The sequence below is a fragment of the Peromyscus eremicus genome, chromosome 6 (genome assembly GCF_949786415.1).
Source record: "Peromyscus eremicus chromosome 6, PerEre_H2_v1, whole genome shotgun sequence".
NCBI classification, from domain to species: domain Eukaryota; kingdom Metazoa; phylum Chordata; class Mammalia; order Rodentia; family Cricetidae; genus Peromyscus; species Peromyscus eremicus.
In genome coordinates this window covers 79,377,316-79,400,743 of record NC_081421.1, presented here as the reverse complement: position 1 = coordinate 79,400,743, position 23,428 = coordinate 79,377,316, and the positions used below count along the sequence as shown (strand labels likewise).

At 38.9% G+C, this 23,428-nt stretch overlaps 1 protein-coding gene across 2 annotated transcripts in view; it reads right to left on the bottom strand.

Annotated features, from left to right (window-relative positions):
• Positions 1–460: 460 nt before the first annotated feature.
• Positions 461–23,428, bottom strand: part of LOC131912626 (chitinase-like protein 3) — a 61,724-nt gene continuing 38,756 nt past the window's right edge. The window contains exons 2-11 of one of the 2 annotated variants that reach the window (XM_059264938.1): positions 16,751–16,780; positions 16,079–16,280; positions 11,720–11,776; positions 7,399–7,564; positions 4,892–5,016; positions 3,026–3,149; positions 2,585–2,758; positions 1,692–1,811; positions 1,469–1,610; positions 461–744 (exon numbers count right to left, since the gene is read on the bottom strand). In XM_059264938.1, coding sequence (XP_059120921.1) covers positions 713–744; positions 1,469–1,610; positions 1,692–1,811; positions 2,585–2,758; positions 3,026–3,149; positions 4,892–5,016; positions 7,399–7,564; positions 11,720–11,776; positions 16,079–16,263 — 1,125 coding nt within the window. In that variant the 5' untranslated portion in view covers positions 16,264–16,280; positions 16,751–16,780 and the 3' untranslated portion in view covers positions 461–712. Of the gene's footprint in view, positions 745–1,468; positions 1,611–1,691; positions 1,812–2,584; positions 2,759–3,025; positions 3,150–4,891; positions 5,017–7,398; positions 7,565–11,719; positions 11,777–16,078; positions 16,281–16,750; positions 16,781–23,428 lie in introns of those variants that run through there. The other variant, XM_059264940.1, reaches the window with a different exon arrangement.

Here is a 23,428-nt window from a genome sequence, read left to right as displayed (position 1 = left end):
TTTCATTGAGTAAGACTGCTTAGGATGGATCTCCTTCATATTCAATAATGGGAAAGCACCAAATGAGAAGTCCTTGCATAGCTTCCAAATCTGCAGAACCAGTAGGTGCTCAAACAGTTTTGATTCCTCTGAAGTTGTCTATGAATGTCCTACAAAGGATTACTGGTCAAGCCAAAGAGCACTGATTACCAATTGGAATCCTAGAGTCACTGTGGCTGCTTGTGGAGTATGGTCAACATGGTATAAACACTTCTTCCTGCATTCTAAATTTTATGAACCACGAAACACTGCCTTCTCCCACAGCTCCCACTTTCCTACAGAACCATGTTTGCAAATATAAGATAGAAAGCAAATTAGATCCCCAAATACTCTCAATGCCTCTTTCACCACTATAACCAATGAGTAGATGGCATCTCACACCAACAAAAGATTTGCTCCAAATCACACACAAAACACAAGATTTGAACATGAATTTTATTTTTAAAAAAGGGCAGAAAATAAGTGGCTTTAAAAGAAGCGTGGGAGGATGTTCAGAGCTTGGACAAATGTAAAAGGTGAAGACCATGGCTGGTTGCATCACAGCTGGTGATATGCATCACATACAGTTGTGCTGGTATGTGATTCAATTCAGGCAGGACCAGCATCTACTTCTGTTATTTTCTATGGGAGGCTGACAGAGAACCAACTGCCCAAATTGAGGACCAATTACAGGCTAAAGCTCCTCACGATAAGATGCCTCATAACCTGAAACATAAAGTACAAAGACAAAGTTGTGATCCTAGATAGAAGGTAGACTGCTCCTGGAAATGAAGAGAAGTACTAATGAGATAGCATGAACTGGAGATACAATTTAACTTCATAGTCACTCAAGTTAGATCAGAAGACAAAACCAGACTCGGCTGTTAGGGAAAGTTACCACATAAATCCAGTTTTTATTACATTTCCATGTCTTCATTGCCTACCTGAGAGTATGTTGAACAATTAAATTTACTTCTTTTACATTAACAATATTTTATAAATAGCCAGTCAAGTATTTCAGTTTGATCTTAAAAAAAAACTCAGTACTTACTGCTCATCAGAGAGAATATGGATACAGGTGTGCATTGGACACTGTTGAAGTCTTTCTGGTAAAATGCCCCAAAGGGGCATGGATGTATGCTAATGAAGATCCTTAAAGGGTTAAAGATTTGAAAACTGAATGTGACTAAAGTTTCTGTGGACTTTTATGCCTTGAAGACTGAGTAGACCTGGAACATCCCACCCCACCCACAAGGTAGGCCTGGTTCGTATTAAGTGTATAATATTGATTATTGGAATCAAGGGATTTGGAAAGCGAAGAAACTGTCTCACATCTGGGAAAGGTCCAACAGATAAAATAGAAACATTTTCTCTGGGAACTGGGTGTGGAATTGTCAAAACTACCTTTGGTTAATGAAGGGCATTATACACCAATACTACTACTACTTACAAGGACAGTGGACATTGAGAGCTTTCTTTAAGGTAGAGGTCAGAGGGAAACTTCCCTGGTTACAGAAAGAACCAGTGAAGTCATCCATGTTCAGGGGCCAGACCATAGCACCTCCTAAGTTATTGTCCTTGAGCCACTGAGCCTGTTTAAACAGAAGATATGAGTTACTTGATCCCTGTGAGTCAGAAATGAGATCGCTGCACATCCAATGGACTGAATTTACCTTAATCTGGAAGCTCTTGACATTATCATAGCCAACCCATTCTGTGTTCCTAAATGCATAGGGCACTTCCTGAGGGGCATTCCATTTCTCAGTGGCTCCTTGATTCAAGAAGTTGCAAATCTTTAAATATTGGAGAGATTCAAATATTTAAGCATTAATACCAAAAAAAGAAAAATAGCATACACTTTGTTTGTAGTGGGTAGCTATTCCAGCTTTGACCTGGAAGTACTACCCCCATTGAGGCTTCAGTAACTGTCACGCCTACAAGGCAAGGCCAAGACAGGAGCCCTTAAGACCTGAGATCTGGATGTGCCGGCTCTCTTGCTTCCTGGATCCTGGATGCTGGAGGTAGACCAAGCAGAGTTTCCCAGAGAACAGAGCTGGACTGTGCTACACCTTTCCTGGACCCTGTAACCTATCCCTTTGCTTGTAAGTTACCCCACAAAATAAACCTCCCTTTTAACTACATGGTCTTATTAGCAGACCTAAGGGTATGATTTAGGTTTTCAACCTGTAGTTAGCAACCCCTACATTGGTCACATATCAGATATTTACATCATTACTCATAACAGTAGCAAAATTACAGTTATGATGTAGCAACAAAATAATTTTTTTAGTTGGGAATCACCACACATGAGGAACTATGTGAAAGGATCACAGCATTAGGAAGGTTAAGTACCATTGATCTATCATATGAAGGAATCCTGTATATTCTAAATTATTCTCTATTAATTATTAGTTAAAAATAATAAAAATAAATAATTTGGAATGGTCATTCTGCTTGAGTCATGTAGGTACTACACATAATAAGCATTCATTTTCAGTAGGTTTCAGTGTCAAGATGAAAGAACTTGGCCTGCAGTTCATTGACCACTCTACAACAATCTACTGACCTCATAGTAGGCCCATACTCCTTTTTCATATGTGTGCTTCTCACTAATGGTATAGGCACCGATTCCATTGTCAGAGGGATCACTCAGAGTGAAGGTTTGTCCATACGTGGGGAATCCAACAATGAGCTTCTTAGGATCAGCCCCATGGTTCTTCCAGTAGGTCATGATGTAGTCCTGCAGTAGCAGAAGGTAGTAATAGAATCAAAGCAGCTGGTGATCTGTGCTTACTTAGGTTAGTTTCGGCTCTGAGAGCTCAAATTGTGTGACCTTAATGAAAAATTAATTAGATCTGTTTTTAAAAATATATTGCTGACTTAGTTTTTCAGATCTGCTAAGCAGATTAAGAAGACTGCATAAGCTCAGCTAATGTTTATTTTGTGATTGAATCTCCCAAGGTATTAGACATTTCTCATTTTCATTTGAAGTTGTCCAGGGTCTTACCACATTGAGGTAGGCACTAATGCCATGGTCAGAAGGACCTTCATAGAGGGGACTGTTTTCTCCAGTGTAGCCATCCTTGGAGCTATGGAGATCATATGTCATGACCTGAATGTAATCAAGGGATCTGGAAAAAAAAGAAAGTCCTAAGAATCATTCTTCTTTTTGGTCAAATTTCTGAAAGCTCCGCATTGTATCATTTCCCTATCCATTGAGATTTTAAACTTCCTGCCTTGGCTACTCCCATTTTCCAATTTCATTTTATCTATAATGAAATGTTCTAGAAAATTCTACTTTGAAAGTTACATTCTTATACTCAAGTAAAAAATTAATCTAGGGCTATACAAAACACACACACACACACACACACACACAGAGAGAGAGAGAGAGAGAGAGAGAGAGAGAGAGAGAGGAATTGAAAGGGTTTTGGGTTATATGGTAAATATTTTCATGGCAGAGTACAGATTTTGGGGAGGAGAGTGAAGAGTGGCTTAGAAAAAAATTAAGATTTTAGAAATCTGCCAACCTACAAACTTGTAAGCTGACTAAAATAAAACACACAAAAAGTAGTTTGAACAAAGTACCCAGCATGAATAGAAAATACTCTTCAAAAAGCCCTAGTTTATTAAATGAATGTGTCCATGTGATATATGGAAGACCTCCCTACAAGTTATTAATCAGGTAGGCATTAGAGACATCTAAAACAACCCACCATGCTGCCATTTGTCTTTGATGTTCAGCGGAACAGAATGATAATACCTGATTGTTGAATGCAACACACATTAACTCAAGACAGAAGAATAAGCCTGAAAATGACAATGAAAAGTGTTTTCCTGTTAGCAAGCCTACATCACATCAAAAAAGTTATGTAATCTGGTCAGGGAGAAAATACAACAGTCTTACTGAGTGCTAGACCTTGTATATTACAAAATTGCCCTGATTAGCAATTAGGCATTAAAGACATAATGGTTATGGAAATAATAACTATTTACTGATTGTATAAAATGCCTGGTAAAGGGATGAATCTCATGCCTGCTACTGTAAACTTGGACAAAAGTACAATCCCATTGAGCTCACAGACCCAAGAGGAAATCAAACTTGTTGTTTTCCTTTTGTTTAAAGTACAGAACCCAAGTAACTGTGAATCCTCAACTGTGGATCAGACATGTATATCACAACCAATCAACTTGAAGGCTCAATGAATGTCATAGAAGAGCCAGGGCAAAGATATTATGTGCTGGTGGTAACTTGGGAGGAAGACTGTGAAATGCTGATATCTGGACAAGGTTTGGCTGTTGCACACATTAACTAGCAATGGCTGTGGTTACCTGCACAAGACCTACCAATATCAAGTCAGCCAAAATTAAAACAGTGCCCATTTCATGAAACAAACTTGGGGAAGAAGTTGCTGATGATTAAAGGCTGCTGAGAAAAACAAATTCAAACTCCATGGGGAATATTGCCACAATTATGTGTGTGTGAAACTATGGATAACCCCACAACCATGCACATATAGGCAAAACTAATTGGATTACAGTGGCATTAAGGTCATAAACAACTCAAAACAAGAAATATTGAATTCAATGGGATAAATGTTGTAAGGAATGAAGAAAATTTGGAGAGAGGCAATGGTGAATAAATTTAATCAAAATACATTACAGAAATGTATGAAATATTTAAAGAATAAATAAAAATCTTACTTATAAATTCAAATTCAGTTCATTCTGGGTGCTGTTTTTCTTGTCAATGTAAACAAAGCATTCCCTTTATAAGGCCTATATTCAGAATGGTAGAGCAGCAAGAAAGATCAGGAATAAGTGTGTTCTGTGTAAATACTAACAGAAATTGTGAATATGAATCCTCACTCACTGTGACAGTTCAGGAATCTTGTAGGCATGCTCAATGATGGAGATGACACCAGATACTGTGGCAGTGACTAACAGCCTGGTCTTTTGTTTCTCTAAGGATTCTTTCTCAAAAGCTTCACGCATTTCCTACAAAAATTATTTGATGTTGTTATTTCAAGCTTATTTCAGTTCTTTTCAAAATAAATGTATATAGACTTAAATTTCTTGCAATACACGTTTTCGTATTTTGTCTTAACTTATGATGTTCTTACCTCAACAAATTCAGGAGATTAGATGCTATTACTAAATATATGACTTTCTAATATGTATAGGCATTTAAAAATATCAACACGTTCAACATCTAGTAACTTGTAGTGGTCAGTATCCAGGCTTCAATGTTTGGTCAGAGCTGCTCTTGTACTCAGTTCTCTGGAAATGTCTTCTGGCAGTTCCCTGCATCCCCTTGCAGTGTTGTGGAGAGAGCTGCCATTGCTGACTAGATGAATTAGCTTATACGCTGTACATCCTGTCTAATGATATGCTGAACTGATGAACTGGAAAGTTGGTAAGAACAGTGTAACAGGTCAAATTCTTGCCTGTTGTAATCTGCCTAGATTCTATGTGACTCTATTCTCGTCTTCAATACTCAGGTTATCTCTCATCACTGTTTTGGGGTGTTCTAGAAACTGTTTCTAAAGTACTTTCCCAGAATTTGCATTGTTGCAAATGGGTCAAATGATAAGGTCACTTTACTGGTGAAAGAAGCACAAGAAGAAAAGTGTTTTAGCTGTCTCCAAATATTAAGTGCAAAAAATGCAGCATGATTGCTTTAATTTTGTCCTGTTGAAGAGAAATCACCTAGAAACAATGGCTGGAAATTGTAAATTTTGCACTGAAATTTGTTTCATATCATTACTCATATCATAGCTATCCAATAGAAGCTACCTGTCATTTAGTTGGTACAGAATATTGAAACTCTTCAGAGGTTGGGAAAATATCTAATGGTAAGAGTGTTATTGTAAAGAATCTGTTGTTGAGTGTGTCTGTGTAGATCAGTGGTAGACCAATCTGTCAAAAATTAAATACACAAATAAATTTTTTTTCTTTTTTAATACAAGTATTACAGAAATGACTACATTTTAAAAACCTTCTCTAATCTTTGATTATTATTCTTCTGGTATTTGCTGGATGATCACCAACCTTCCTTTTCAGAACAGTACTTAAAGTCATGTTCTAGGTCATGAAATCTATTATCAGCATTCTTTCAATGCATGTTTTCATCTCCATACTTCACATTCACTATGTTCATAGGTAAAAGAGTAAGTTCCTGTCAATAAATCAACTGTTATTGTTATTTACTCTCAACAAACAAATGTATTCTGATATTGTCCTTTATGTCTGAAGATTAGGATGTTTTTTCATCTCTAGCACAAAATGGTCCCCTATTCCCATTAATGTTTATGTTCTCTGTCTACATGCCCTCCTTCCTTCTTGTAAAACCACTTTTGTCTCTGATCACAGGTCCCCTAATTTACTTCAACAACTTTCTACTGAATTCTTAGCTGCTCACTCTAATTAATTTTAGTTAATATCATAATAATCATCAAAAGACCAAGTTCTGTCATATTTCCCAATTATCTACAACTCCTCAAAATATCCCACGTTCCTGCAGGAGAATTATATATCTTTATCTATGACTAAAGCTCCCTCATAATCAGAAACTGCCACCTTTATAAACTGAAATGTCTCACAAAGTGACTTGCTCATTAATCTCTATCACTTCACTGTGACAGACCCATGCTTAACGAATTTGATGACAATGTTTTTTTTTCTTCATAGACTAAACTCAGGCTTCACTTACTCAGAATCTCTTTCTGATCCTTTTCATACAAAGTCAGTTGCACACACATTTGAGTTTCTGTTGTACACTATTTACCCCTCTCATGGTCATTACCAAGATGCAGTTCAATTGTTTTGTAGATTACAGTGTTATACCTCAGATGAGAATAATTTGAAGCATATTTATTTGAATTTGAAGCAAGTTTATTTTCGTCTTTAGCCTTTTAACTACGTGGAGTGGCCTTAATAATTCTACCAATACTGTACCTATTAACTACCATTGAATATACCATTTTCAGTCACTTCTAGATATTCTGATGTAATTGTTATGAGGTTTGAACTCTGCAAGAAAACAAAACTGGCAGATATGATACTGTTATCTGAATGACTCTGGAAAAATTATTAAAGCCCTTTCTGTATATTAGTTATTTGTCTGTAACATAAAGATCATAATGACTCTGTAACTCACATCATAGACAACATATGAAGATACATTATCATTCTACACCTACGTGTGGTGTAGTGTCCCACATGCTTGTTGAATCAATGAATGATATTTCAGGACCTATGCAATGCTAAGAATCTATAATTATAAATTCTAGTTTGGTTTACTCTAAAAGAACCCAATTCTCCTTGGAAAGGAGAGACTTTGAGTCTTCTAGGAATGAAGACATCTCCTGATTTCCCCACCTTCACCAGGAGAGTAAAGAGATGCTTGTCCTTAGGTGGGCTTCCACCTGACCCAGGGTAACGCCAGTCCAGGTTTAGCCCATCAAAATTGTTTATGCGCAGGAAATTGATGACTGACGTAATGAAATTCTGACGGCTCTGGGCAGTAGACACAATGGCACTGAACCTGAGGGAGACCAAAGGAAGATAAGTAAAGATTTGTGTAAAATTACCACATTGGCAATTTCAGAATTCGCGGCTAATTTCAGAATCTGTGTTGTTCTCCAAGGCTCCCTGGTTTGTTTCCAGCCTCCCCTTGCAAACTACCTGTTAGCAATGACACTTCAGCATTCCCTTTGTTTTGTTAATCCCACCATAAGTACTATTAGATTTGTCATTTTGCTAGTGGTGGAGTCAGAGGAGCAGCAGGTTGCAGTTGAAGTTCAAGGTGTCAGCCTAACATGAGGCAACTCCATGATGGGTGAATATAGCACCAGGAACAGGGATATTGAAGGAATAATCAAGAAGACTGTATGGGGAGGAGTGGAAGCTCCTCTTGGAGATTGTCCAGAGTGCAGAATTCTCTTGGGGATTGCCCTGAAAGAAGAGGCAATCCTCTAATGGTCACCATTGATAGAATCTCACTCATGGTGCTGCAGCCCCTTGCCAGGTACTGCTGCCTGGAGCACCAGCCTCTAGCAGCACAGGCCTCAAAGGGAAGCCACAGAGTTGGCACGTTCTATGACTTTGGTATTGTAGGGGGTTAGGGGAAAAAGACACTCATATTTTCTCTTGATGATTTCCTTCTTCATTCTCTATTCTTCACTGTTCTTTCTGTGTTCTTTCTATAGTATACTTCTTTTTCTACAGCTTATATACCCCAACAAAGTTTTTGAAGCAATACAGGAATTACAATGTGGTTACATTCTGTTTTTCAAGTTAATGACTACAACAAATACAAAACAAACAGTAAAAAATAGCATGTTTTCATATTCCTTACATGATTAAACATTTTATGTATTATAGGTGGAAAACAAATAATTCCAAGAACCCACATACATTCATACCCAAACAGCTTTTTATATATTAACAATGTAGGCAAGCAAGATGTTATTCTCAGCCAAGTCTTTTACTGGTAGGCTGCAGTTTTGTAGTTACAAAGAGAGAGCCAATTACTTTATTACTTATCATGAAAGGTAATCTTATAAGGAATCTTAAAGGAATCACAAACCTAAACTTATATATGAAAAATAATCAGTCAGTTCTACTTTAAACTTTAGGGTACATACCCACTCATCAATAGGTTTTTATATCAGGAGATTTAGAACAAAAATGGGTACAAGGAATTAATCATCACCTTCTGTCATCAACCAATCCTAGCAAGAAATATATGTGAGTTAGTAACAATTGGGCTGCTTTGTTCTCGTTCCCTGAACTTAAAGAGTTCCACATTCAACTCTATGCCTTTCTAAAACTTTATCTTCTTTGGTTTTTCATCTTGAAGTTACTTGACAAAAACATCTTAGTCTAACTTTAAGATATTTTCAACATTGTTTTAGCTGTGATGCACTCTGAAACCTGCAAACACATCTTTCAACAATTAATAAATGGGACCTCTTGAAACTGAGAAGCTTTTGTAGGGCAAAGGACACGGTCAATAAGATAAAATGACAGCCTACAGAATGGGAAAAGATCTTCATCAACCTCACATATGACAGAGGGCTGATCTCCAAAATATATAAAGAACTCAAGAAACTTCACATCAAAATACCTAACAGTCCAATTAAAAAATGGGCTATAGAGCTAAACAGAGAATTCTCAACAGAAGAAGCTCAAATGGCTGAAAGACATTTAAGGAATGCTCAACATCCTTAGTCATCAGGGAAGTGCAAATCAAAATGACACTGAGACACCATCTTATACTCCTCAGAATGGCTAAGATAAAAAACATTGAAGATAGCTTGTGTTGGAGAGCATGTGGAGCAAGGGGAACACTCCTCCACTGTTGGTGGGAATGCAAACTTGTACAGCCACTTTGGAAACCAGTATGGCGGTATCTCAGAAAATTGGGAATCAACCTCACTCAAGACCCAGCTATATCACTCTTGGGCATATACCCAAGGAATGCTCAATCATACCACAAGAACACATACTCAACTATGTTCATAGCAGCATTATTTGTAATAGCCAGAATGTGGAAACAACCTAGATGTCCCTCAAATGAAGAATGGATAAAGAAAATGTGGTACATATACACAATGGAGTACTACTCAGCAGTAAAAAACAATGACATAATGAGGTTTGCAGGCAAATAAATGGAACTAGAAAATATCATCCTGAGTGAGGTAACCCAGACTCAGAAAGACAAACTTGATATGGACTCACTCATAGATGGATACTAGATATAACCAGAGTGCAACCCATGGCTCAATGGAGGCTAGCTAGTAAGGAAGACCCTAGGAAGCTTCCTGGGTTGCCCATTGATGGAGAAATGTATGAGATCTACATGAGCAAACCGGGGGTGAAGGAGGGTAATGGAGGACAAGGGATGGGGCATGAGAGCTTAGGGGAGTGGGAGGTTCGAGCTGGAATGGGAACAGAGTGGGAGAGCAAGGAAAGAGATACCATGATAAATGAAGATGCCATGGGAATAAGGAGAAGTAGAGTACTAGGGAGGTTCCCTGGATTCCACAAGGATGACTTCACTATAGACTACTGGCAATAGTCAAGAGGGTGCCTGAGCTGGCCTACTCTGGTGATTGGATGGCTGAATACCCTAACTGTCATCATAGAACCCTCATCCAGTGACTGATGGAAGCAGATGCAGAGATCCATGGCCAAGCCCCAGGTGGAGCTCCAGGAGTCCAATTGATGAGAGAGAGGAGGGATTCTATGAGCAAGGAATATCAAACCATGACTGGAAAAAGTACAGAGAAAACTAGACAAACTAGTGGAAACACATGAACTGTGGACCAATAGCTGAGGAGCACCAATGGTACTCGAGCAGGTCCTCTGGGTAACTGAGATAGTTGTTTAGCTTGAACTGTTTAGGGGGCCCCCAGGCAGTGGGATCGAGAGCTGTTCCTAGTGCATGGCCGGCTTTTTGGAGCCTAGTGCCTATGCTGAGACACTTTGCACAGCCTCGGTGCAGAGAGGAGGGGCTTGGACCTGCCTCAACTGAATGTACCAGGCTCTGCTGCCTCCCCATGGGAGACCTTGCCTTGGAGGAGGTGGGAATGGGGGATGGTTTGGGGGGAAAGGCTGGGGGTGAGAGGAGTCAGGACAGGGGGATCTGTGAATGGTATATAAAATGAATAGAAAATCTCTTAATAAAAAATAAAAAATAAATTAATGAATAAAGCCTATATGTTCAAATTAAAAAAAGAATTTAAGCTAGCTAGGCTAACTGGGACTCAATTGTTTTTTTTAATCATTAACCTAAGCCACAGTCTATATCACTCCTCAATAGAAACTCATGTATTGTAGCAGTGTGAAATTTCCTTACTTATATTTTAATCATCAAAACTCTACTTAAACTAACATTATTTTGCTTATCATTTATTTAACATTATCATTTAGACAGTACAGCTTAGGAAAAAATCATCTTCATAATAATCCATAGTCAAAAATGCACAGTAGAACGGATGTTTCCATGAGATAAACTTGCTACATTATAGGCAATGAGGATCTCCCACACCCATTCACACCATACCAGATACCAGAAAAAGATAGCAGCAGCAAACATGTAAAGGCACAGCAGAAGCAGTAGATATTCCAGGGTCTGTGGTCTTGAGGCCTTCCCTATCCGAGATTCACCACCAGAGAATTGCCTCCTGGTAGTCTGACACCTTGAACCTGAATTGCCACCTGCTGCTCCTCTGATATGGCCACTGACACCATTTCATTTTTAATAGCCTTCCATGCTAGCTAATCAATCATATACTGTCTTCAAACATACCCCAGTTTATATTAAATCAAAGCATATTTCTTTTGTATGAGAAAACCTCAATTCAGTTCATAAAGTGTTGAAAAGAAGCAGTATATGAAACTTCTCTGACCTGGAGGTTTTTAATTACTCAGAGAAACAGGACTTTGTAGTAAGTAACTATCACTCAGAGAGAGGCCAGAATACCCAAATAAATTTCAATTTGTGAAAGCCACATATGGCCTTGTAAAGAGTGCATTATGTTTATTTGAGTTTCTAGTGAAACAAATTAGTTAATCCATTTACCCAATGGATATTCTTAATAACTTTTTGAAAATAGATTTAATGGAATGAGATTGTGTTGCCATAGCTTGGTTACACTAGCAAAGAACAATCAATCATGTGTACAGAACTTACTGGTTAGAATGAAGCTCACTGCCTCCAATGGCCAGGAGAGTTTTCAGTTCCTTGTTCCTCAAAAACAACAGAAAAAGAAAAATAGAGAAACCTTAGGTTTCCTTTACATAAAGTATCAGTGTGATTTCTACATTACTCATATTATTTAGTACTGTGGTGCCATGAAAAAAACCCATGCCAGTATAGTTTTATATTACTTTTGAAAATTTTGTACAAAAATTCTTTGTTATATTTTTATAATGAAATGTCTTTAAAGTTAGGTCCTCAATAAAAGTTTTCCATGTAGTGTACTAACTGCATTTCTGTGCCAATAACTTAGAGCCACAGTTAGCTCACATTCTTCCTGATGACATAAAATGACAGATTATTTTACCTTTACTAATTTCTCCACCTCCACAAAAAGAATACAAATAAATTCAGTTGAAAGTACACATCTTCATTGGAATAGTTGTTTTGAGACATTAGCTCCCAAATAATTATGATTGTCAGTTGTGATAAGACATTAGAGTTATAGGTTTCCTGTCTCTTCCTTGGAGATCAGATTCTGTGATCCAACATATGGCCGGGGATTACTTTCAGTGTTTAGTTTAGTTTGATGCAGGAAAATGAAAGGAAAAAAAAGTAAGGAAATTCCTTTAGATGAGTTTACTTTCAGTTAGAAATCATACCTTAGATTATTCCTAAGGAACGTGTCACTACTGAATATAGAAGTCACTTGAGTTTTCCTCATTATAGTTATGGGTAAACTAAAACATGCAATTGCAGAATATGAGAGCTTGACTCATAAAAAAAGGAAAATGACAATAAATCAAAATTTCTGATTCTGGCCGAGCGGTGGTGGCGCACGCCTTTAATCCCAGCACTCGGGAGGCAGAGCCAGGCGGATCTTTGTGAGTTCGAGGCCAGCCTGGTCTACAGAGCGAGTTCCAGGAAAGGCGCAAAGCTACACAGAGAAACCCTGTCTCGAAAAACCAAAAAAAAAAAAAAATTCTGATTCTGGGAATCAGTTCTGTCTAAATTCTAACATCCTTCAGTTCTTACTTCCTGAAGTAGAAAGCTAAGATTTCTTTTTCCATTTATAAAAAAATCCTCTGATGCAAAAATCAATCCCTGAGACAAAGAAAGACACTCATCCCATGGGATGTCATAATGATCAAGTCAGGATTTGAAAAAGACTGTGTGCTTCCTTTCAGTTGACACATGGATTCCAAGCCATAAGTGGCAGCATCCTGCAGCAAGAGGTTGCTAGAAAATCAGTCTTCTCTATAGGCCACTAAAGAAATTGTTTCACAGTCTCACACCATAGGAAAAAAATCAACTCACAGTGAAATAGGGATATAAATTAAGGTCTAAATGTACTAAATTTCTGTAAGAAAATAATAAAAAAGTCATTGGAGTCATCTGTGCAGTGACATTGCTTGAAAATATTCCTAAACATATAGGCTACTATTAAAAAGTGAAGAAAAGAGTTTCTTCTATGAATCTGGGGAAAAAGAGAAATCAACTGCATGAAGAGATTTACATTACTCTGGATGAAAATACTTTAAATTATACAACGTTAAGGAATTAATTTGAACATATATACCAGGAATGAAATAAACTACAAATTAAGAAATAAATCATCCTTGAAAAAGTGGGCAAAGCTCTTAAATAGACATTTCTCAAAATATGAAACCTAACAAGTGAATGACAATCAACCTAACACATTTCAAAGAGAGATATTTAAATTGCAACCACATTGAGATAATGTCTCATTGCTGTGGGATGGTCTGTATGTCAAATGTGTTGCTGATTGGTCAATAAATAAATCACTGATTGGCCAGTGGCCAGGCAGGAAGTATAGGCGGGACTAAGAGAGAGGAGAATGGAGAGAACAGAAGCTGGGTGAGAGAGACATTGCCAGCCGCCACCATGACAAGCCGCATGTGAAGACGCCGGTAAGCCATGAGCCACATGGCAAGGTATAGATTTATGGAAATGGATTAATTTAAGCTATAAGAACAGTTAGCAAGAAGCCTGCCATGGCCATTCAGTTTGTAAGCAATATAAGTCTCTGTGTTTACTTGGTTAGGTCTGAGTGGCTGTAGGACTGGCGGGTGATAGAAATTTGTCCTGACTGTGGGCAAAGCAGGAAAACTCTAGCTACAAATGACGTCCAACGTGTTGGCAAGAGTTTCCACCTAAAAACTGAGAAAAAAGATTCTAAAACGGAGCTAAAAACAGTTCCTAATTGTCTCTCTCAAATGAGCAGCAGCTGCAGGTTTGAGCTACTGGCGGGTTCCTAGCGTGCGTGCATACTCAACCTGCAGTATGGTGGGAATGAGGCCTCTGCAAGTGGCACATTAAGCTGTGTGGTGGATTTAGCCTTTGCTAGTACAAAGCAAAAAACAAAAACAAAAACAAAAAAAGAGGTTTCTGGGCTACACGCTGCTTTGATAGAAGCATAGACCCACTATTTCTGAGAGTTGATGGCTCCCAGAGCTGGCGGAAAACGTACCACCGCCATGTTGGGAAGCTGAACTGGGCGGAGCCAGCAGCCATAGCACCAGAGCTGTTTCAGGCTTAGAAGGCTGATTTTTAAAGCAATAGGCTCAAGCTAATATAAAAAAATAAGCCACATAAAGATGGCTACCACACAGAGAATCTGGATTATGTTCTCTTTGGTATTCGTAACTGAAGAAAAACATTTGATTACAAAAGCTGTTGAGTTATGCCAAAATTTATATTTTAAAGGTACCTTGACTTCAAAATTTGGATGTAAGGATATGTTGCTTTGGAAAGGAGGCTCTGCTTTTGTTTCCACAGAAAGCCAGAGGCTATGGATTTGTTCCAGATTAAGATACATCAGGTTTGACCAGCCAAGACCACCTGAAAGGTCTCTGATGACACCATGGCCCAGATGATCCAACATCCAGAACCATTTCAAGACAACTGCCTCAGACGATACACCCTCATGGACTACTCCATAATCCTAAAATATTCTTTGTATCCCCATAAGATACAGCGCCCCCCTCCAGCAGGAAGTAGTAAGAGAAGCTACGCCCAAATTCCCAAATATACCAAGCTGACTTTGGAGATGTGTAAAGGTTAAAACCTTCCTTTTTAAGAAATGAAAAGGGGAAGTGTTGTGGGATGGTCTGTATGTCAAATGTGTTGCTGATTGGTCAATAAATAAATCACTGATTGGCCAGTGGCCAGGCAGGAAGTATAGGCGGGACTAAGAGAGAGGAGAATGGAGAGAACAGGAAGCTGGGTGAGAGAGACACTGCCAGCCGCCACCATGACAAGCCGCATGTGAAGATCTCGGTAAGCCATGAGCCACATGGCAAGGTATAGATTTATGGAAATGGATTAATTTAAGCTATAAGAACAGTTAGCAAGAAGCCTGCCATGGCCATTCAGTTTGTAAGCAATATAAGTCTCTGTGTTTACTTGGTTGGGTCTGAGCGGCTGTAGGACTGGCGGGTGATAGAAATTTGTCCTGACTGTGGACAAAGCAGGAAAACTCTAGCTACATCTCATGTCTATCTCAATAAGTATAATAAAGATGAAAATATCCAATTTTATCAGGGGTGTGAATAAAGAAAACACTTGTACACAATTGGTGGAAATATAACTGTATAGTCACTTAAGAAAGCACTGTGGAGATCCTTCAGAAATAAAATTGCTATATGACCCAGCAACCACACTGCTTAGTTTATATCTTAAAGTACATGAAATCATTTTCTTCCTAAAGGATGAGAGCACTTGACAGGAACTGTAGCATTATTTTCAAAACATAACTTGGTATCACAGAAAGTATTTGGCACTGGATCAATGGATAATGGTGTGCTATACATAAACCCCCCAATACTATTTGAACATAAAAAGAAGGAAGGCTGCTATTTGCAACTCTGTTTGTGAATCAGATGGACACTACATTATGTGAAAAGGTAATTGATAGACAAATAGAACATGGTCTGACTTACAAATGCTAACTAAAATGTTCAGACACATAGAATATGAAAGTAGAATGGTTATTCTTAGCAAATGGGAAGAAGAGAAAGAATGGGGAAAACATAGTCAAAAACTAATGAAATATGAAGAATATGTGCAAGGACATTGAATAAGAAGAAGTCTTACCTTGTCAGGTAGAAGTAGGTGAGATTACACATACACTAATGGGATCATGAACTATTCTATACTATAGTCTGAAATCAAAGGTAATACACAAGAAAAGTAGCCAGTCTGCCTCAACTTAACATTCAAGAAAAATACATAGGCAGATTGTCAACTCAAACATTTTGATTCTGAACTACATTTAAAGAATCATTGACACAGGTACCAAACCAAGTATCTCAAACCTGGTCCTTCTCTTACCTGTTTTTCAGATCATATATACCTTTGTACTCCTTCAAGTCCACCTCATTTTTCATGATGATTTCATTGTTTGGCATCCAACCAAAGTTAAAGATTATGTGAGTACACAAGCAGGAGTCAATAAAACCAAAATTGAAACTCCCCAAGACAGGCAGGATCTTGGTCGATATGTGAGAATAGCACATCAACTCATAGGCAGAATCTGGGGAAATTTATCAGAACAATGCCCTCATTTAGATACCAGGGAACTTGCTAACAATTTTGCATTTCCTCTTCCCCTTGCTGTTGTTCATATACCAGTTATACAGAACTATTCAAATCAATTATTGTACATTTATTCATTAAGTGTACAGATTCACAGTCAAATTATGGCTAACCTTTGGAGCCTCTTGAGAAAACAAACACATAATTCCTGTAAAGCACAGAACTTACCAGTTTCAATCTCTTAACACATCTCACTAGAGGAGAGAGCAGTGAAAGCTGATGTGAGTCTACTATCCATAAAGCCAACCCCTTCTTTTACCCCAAGTAGATTATCTCATAATATCTTTTTCCAATAAACCAATATGAGGAAGTAATACTAAAAGAAATTATGACAGGCAGATGATTGCATTAGGAATACTTAATAAATATTAGAGACTTATATAAGTAAGATTTTTGCCAATAACTCACCGAACTGAGCATTCAGCACAATGGCCAAACCTAGAGAGGGAGAAAACACATTTTCTCTGAATCAGTTACTAGAATCATAAGGATCAAATTCTCAGTTCATGTGGCCTGTCCTACTAACTATATATCATTACATTTGCAAAGAAACATTACAGTTTTACAAGGTGTGGACCTCAGAGTTATCATGCTTTTCAAAATCATCTACACTTATTATTAAAACCTAGTAATGTCCTTCTGTTCCATCTTATGTGTCCTGATTGTTATGAAATTTGAAATCTACTACCTCTGCCACTGATACTGAGTGAAATGATCAACAAGAATTTCTACTTAGTAAGCACACACATTGCAGTCTCCAGAGCTGTAATGAGTCAAGCCTTCCTCCAGCCAAGACACATCTCAAGAACATCATTCAACATCTTCTAGAGCTTTGGCCCTTATTTGGAAGCATCTGTTAAGAACCCTTGCTGGAGGACACATGCTCAATTATGTTCATATCAGCATTATTCATAATGGCACAAACCTGGAAAAAACCTAGATGCCCCTCAACTGAAGAATAAAGAAAATGTGACACATATACACAATGGAGTACTACTCAGCAGTAAAAAACAATGATATCATGAAATTTGCAATCAAATGGATGAAACTAGAAAATATCATCCTGAATGAGGTAACCCAGACTCAGAAGGACAAACATGGTATGTACTCACTCATAAGTAGATACTAGATGTGAGGGAAGGGATGGCCAGACTACAACCCACAGCAACAGAGAAGCTAGCTAACAGGGAAAGATCCTAGGAGAGACACATGGATGTCCCAGTGAAGGAGAAGTAGATGAGATCTACATGAGTGGACTGGGAGTGGGAGGGGGTGGCAGAGGGAGAGGAGTGGGGGATGAGAACATAGAGAAATTGGAGAGTCGAGCTGGAACAGGGACAGAGTGAGAGGGTAGGGAGGGAGATACCAGGATAGATGAGAATATAATAGGAATAGGAAGATGCAGGGTGCTGGGGAGGCTCTCAGGAATCCACAAGAATGACCCCACCTTAGACTGCTGGCAGTGGTGGAGAGGGTGCCTGGACTGATCTACTCTGGTGACCCGTCTAGTGAATACCCTAACTGTCATCATAGAGCCTTTGTCCAGCGACTAATGGAGGCAGATGCAGAAATCCATGGCCAGGCACCAGGCTGAGCTCTGGGAATCCAATTGATGAGAGAGAGGAGGGATTCTGCAGGTGGAGGATGATGAGATCATGATGGGAAGATGTGCAGAGATAACCAGCCACACTAGTGGAAGCCCATGAACTGTAGACTAGTGGCTGTGAAGCCCCCATGGGACTGGACTAATCCTTCTGGATATGGAAGATGGTTGTTTGGCTCAAACTGTTTGGGGGGCACCCAGGCAGGGGGATCAGGATCTGTCCCTGGTGTGTAGGCAGGCTTTTGGGAGTCCAGTGCCTGTGGTGTGGCACCTTGGTGCAGTGGGAAGCGGCTTGGACCTGCCTAGACTCAGTGTGCTGGGCTCTGCTGATTCCCCATGGGAGACCTTGATTTGGGGGATGTGGGGATGTGAGGATGTGGGGTGGCTTTGGAGGGGGTGCTGGGTGCTGGGAGTGGAAGGATGAAGGAGGTAGGATCTGTGGGTGGTGTGTAGAATGAGTAGAAAATTTCTTAATAAGAAAAATGAAAAAAAAAAGAATGAGACAAAAAAAAGAGCCCTTGCTGGTGGAAATAAGATATTTTGCTCCATATGACATTTTTGGCTACAAAGGAACAATTTAAGTTTGAGGATGTTTCCTCTTTGTTTGTGCTGTTTTGATCAATGAGTCAGGGTCTCACACTAGGTAGCCCTGGCTGGCCTTCTACTGCACAATGTTCTGACTGTGCTTCTTGAGTGCTGATATTTTGGGATTGAATCATTATCATGTAACTAGAGCATCTCCACTGTGAAACTTTTACACACTGAGCTTGTCTTCACTTGAATAAGGTTCTGAAGCTGAGAAAAGTGTGTACAGAAACAGATTTAGTGCAAGTGGTAAATTGTGACAACTTGGGTTAAAATGCCTAAATCCAACTCCCGAATGATTTAATGTCTCTCCCTGTGACAATTTAAATCAGCAATGAGATGGGACAATGGAGGAGAACATGAATTAATTCTGAAAAAAAGAAGAGCAAAGAAAACTTGGAGAGCTCTACCTCAGAGTCTAGTGATAGCCATCTCTCAAAAAAATTGTTCCACAACATCTGCATGAAAATAAACAGATTGTGAATTTCATAATGGTGGTATAACAAGAGGTAAGGGCAATGAATGGCTGTTGAAAAAAAAGAGCAAAATAAGCATTGAATAAAGGGGAGACATCAGTGTCATGCCTGTGGTATCACTGAAGGCAAAAGTATCCTCTCAACTACGGACTTATGAGATCCAGGAAAGCCTGAATAAGGAAAGAAATTTTTAAATGGCAAATGAAGAATGGTAAAGCCTAGAGTTGTAGTGTCAAAATTGCCTCCTTGTCAGATCCTGTGAGGAAAGAATCAGGCAAGACTGAGGGTCTAGGTCTGATTATCAACTCACCTGTAGCAAGAATGAGCTTGGCCATTGTGTCTTCGGATTGTTCCAACAGAGCTTCTGCTGACTTTTTATACTCTCTGACACAATGATTTTCAAAAGATTTTGCAAGTAGAAAGTTTTTGCCAGGAAGTATTTGTGGGTAATCTTTTAATCCATGGCTCCCTACTGCTGACTCAGCTATAATATATCACCAGCACTTTTTAATCACCTATTCAGTCAAAATTGCTGTCTCCAAGAAGTGGGTATATACCATCACCTAGGCATCACTCATCCAGCTAAGATCATCTTGTCAAGTCCCAGAGACTCAGCATTTCTTTGAATATTGGAATTAATACTTACTGGGCATATTTCATACCTAAGCAAATCTCAATCCTATTGGAAAGTAAACAATATGATTGATTCCTTGAAATCCATTGTACTTCCTTCATTCATTTATGTGTGTCTTGAGATCATTACCTATGGGAAATTCTCTGGTTATGGGCTCCTTTCTGAACATTGTGCCAACTATTTTCTACAGGAGGACCTTCAAGTAAGATTATAATATAACCTTACCTAAGAATGTATGAGCCCAATCATGTTCCAGCTCATTTTCTCAGGTACTCTCTAGTCTTGCATTCTGTCTCCTGACATACAGAGCGATGAAAGCAATTCCCACTTACTTCTACATAAAGATGTTAAAACCGCAATTATAACACTATGAAGCCACATAAATATTTTGAGAATTCTTTGTTTGGAATTCATTTTAATCACCATTTCCAAGCATTGTCTATTACTAGCGTGTTTTATTAAATTTTGATATCTGAAAAGTTATTTACTTACTACCTTCAAAAAAAGCCTTGCATGTCACTCTCCAAGCTCTCACACCAGCCTTTTGTGTCTTCCCTGATTCCAATAGTATCTGTTCTTCAAAGTCTAGATGAGGGCCTCTCTTAAGCACTCACTGATATCCTCTTCCTCACAATTTCTGAAATCATTCTAACACATATTAGATGTCCTCTTATGGTGTGACTTGTGATGACACACAGCACTCAGGTCATAGAAAACGTGTGTTTATCATAGAACAATGGGATCTTCCCTGAATTCATGGACAACCACATGGTTTTCTCTATTTAAACCATTTTGAAATTTAAATGTATCTAGTTAATCTAGAATGATTGTGACCTCACAACTTGGTTTCTACTCAAGGGAGCACACAAATTTGGTAGAAATCCAATCAAGAATGATTCTCTTGTAAAATTATCATGAACATGAGCAAATGAAACAATCCAATGAAATAGTGGGGTGCAGATCTAAACAGAGAATTTTCAACAGAAACATTTCAAGTGGTGGAGAAACCTTTAAGTAGATGTTCAATGTCCTTACCCATCAAAGAAATGCAGATCAAAATGACATTGAGATTCCATCTAATACTTGTACTAATGACTAATTTAAAAAACATAAGTGACAGCTCATGTTGCAGGGGATGTGGAGCAAGGGGAACACTCCTGCATTGTTGGTGGGAGTGCAAACTTGTACAGCTACTTTGGAAATCAGTGTGATGGTTCTCAGAAAACTGGCAATCAACCTACCACAAAACCCAACTATAATGCTTGTGGGCATATACTCAAAGGACACTCAATCATTCCACAAGGACACTTGCTCAACTATGTTCATAGCAGCTTTATTTGTAATAGCCAGAACTTGGAAACAACCTAGAAGTCTCTCTACCAAGGAACGGATAAAGAAAATGTGGTTCATTACACAGTGAAGTATTACTCAGCTGTTGAAAACAAGCATACCAGGAAATTTGAAGCAAGTAGATGGAACTACAAAAAAAATCATCCTGAGTGAGGTAACCCAGACAGATAAAGACAAACATGATATGTATTCAGTCATAAGTGGATATTATTTGTTTAAAATTGATAATTGTCACAATTGACCCAGAGAGACGGGGTAACAAAGAGAGTTCTTGGGTGGACACCCAGATCTCTCTGGGAAAAAGAAATAGGAGAGATTTCAAAGAAAAACATGATGTATATTCACTCACAAGTGGATATTACTTTTAAAAAACATGATAACTGTCACAATCTATAGACTCAGAGAGATGAAGTAACAAGGAGAGTTCATGGGTGGACACCCAGATCTCCCTGGGGAGGAGAAATAGAAGAGATTTCATGTGTAAACTGAGGGCAGGTGGGATGAGAACACAGGCAATGAGATTGAGGGGGCACAGAGGGGGGGGAGTGTTGAGGGCGATTCCTGCAGGGGGCTTTTTAGGGTCTGTTTAAAGCCTGGCACGGAAATCTTCCAGGAGTCTATGGGGAGGAACCCAGCTTAGATCCCATAGCAATAGTGAGTAAATAGCCTGAACTGGTTGTCTTTTGTGACCAGATTGGTGCCTGGTCCAACTGACATCTGAGAGGAGTCATCCAGCAACTGATGGAGTCAGATACAAAGACCCACAGTCAAACATTAGGCAGCATTCAGGAGGAGGAGGACGAGGACGAGGAGGAGCAGGAGGACAAGGATGAGGATGAGGAGAAGAAAGGAGTGTTATTGGTGAAATTATTAAGGCCACTCCACGTAGTTAAAAGGAGATTTATTTAATGGCGTAACTTACAAATTAAGGGATAGGTAGGTCGCAGGGTCTGGGGAAGGTGTATGACAGTCCAGCGGTGTTCTCTGCAGCTCTGCTTGGCCCACCTCCACCATCCAGGGTGGAGAGAGAGAGAGAGCCCTCGCCTCCAGATCCAGATCTCGGGTCTCCAGGTGCCTCCCTTGGCCCCGCCTTGTAGGCGTGACAGTTGCCGAAGTCTCAATGGGGGTTGGAACTTCCAGATCAAAGCTGGAATGGCTACCCACTACAGAGTGTAGGAGCAGAGGGGTCAAGGACACCATGGCAAGGCTCACACAATCAACTAACCTGTGTTCATAGGGTCTTGCAGAGACCAAACCAGCAACCAGGGAGCCTGCATGAGACTGACCTAGGAACTCTGCATATATGTTACAGTAATGTAGCCTGGTCCTCTTGTGGGACTCCTAAAAGTGGGAACTGGGACTGTCTCTGACTTTTACTGCCTTTTCGGTCTCTACTCCGGATACTGCATTGCCTTGTCCAGCATTAACACATTAGGGGTGCTTAGTCTTACTGCAACTTGATGTGCGATATTTTATTGATACTCATAGGAGACTTGACCTTTTGTGGATGAAGAAAGGGATTGAGGGACGGGAAAGAAAATGGAGGAGAGGGACTGGAGGGGAGGATGGGGTAGAAAGGGTGCAGCCAGGATGTAAAGTAAATAAATAAATAAATAAATAAATAAATAAATAAATAAATAAATAAATAAATGAATATAAAATCCAAAAGCACATATACCATATTAGAGTAAATACGAGGACTTTATGTCACTGCTATTGTATCATGTCTACTCTTCCGATTAAATACTCTGAAAAAATGCTACAGAAGGCAGGATAAGTAAGGCTTAAAATTGCAGGCTACATGCCATTATTTTGGAGAACTCAGGAAGGACCAGAAAGCACCACATCCACAGTCAAGATCTTAGAGAGAATAAACACGTGGCTCTTCACTTGTTCTTGTCTAACAATCTTCTGCCATTTAATATTCAGAAAATTCTGCCTAGATAATTGTGTTTCCACAATATGTAGAACATTCCTACTTCAATTAACACAAGAGACACCCACATGAATATTTCCACATGCCAAAGAGTTCTGGATAACCCCTAGCTGAGACACACTTCACAGGTGATTACAGGCTGTGTCAGCATGAAAAGCAAAGCTGAGCAGCAAATGTCTACTCATCTAGATATTAACTATAATCACATGCATACTAGTAAGAATGTTCAGGTTGAGTCATTGTATTTATATACTGAGAAATATATATATGGGAATTAGGTATTTAGTATACACACACATATATGCATACTTACATAAAACAACAAAAAATAAAAAGAAACCATAGATTTGAAAGACTGCAAGGAAGGGACAGTGTTCATGGTTTGCTTTGGAAGGAGGAAAAGTGCAACTGATATAATTATATTATGATCTCAAAGACCAATACAATATATTGAAAAAGCAAAGGATCACATTCACCTAGTTCAGCAGGCACCTCAATACTT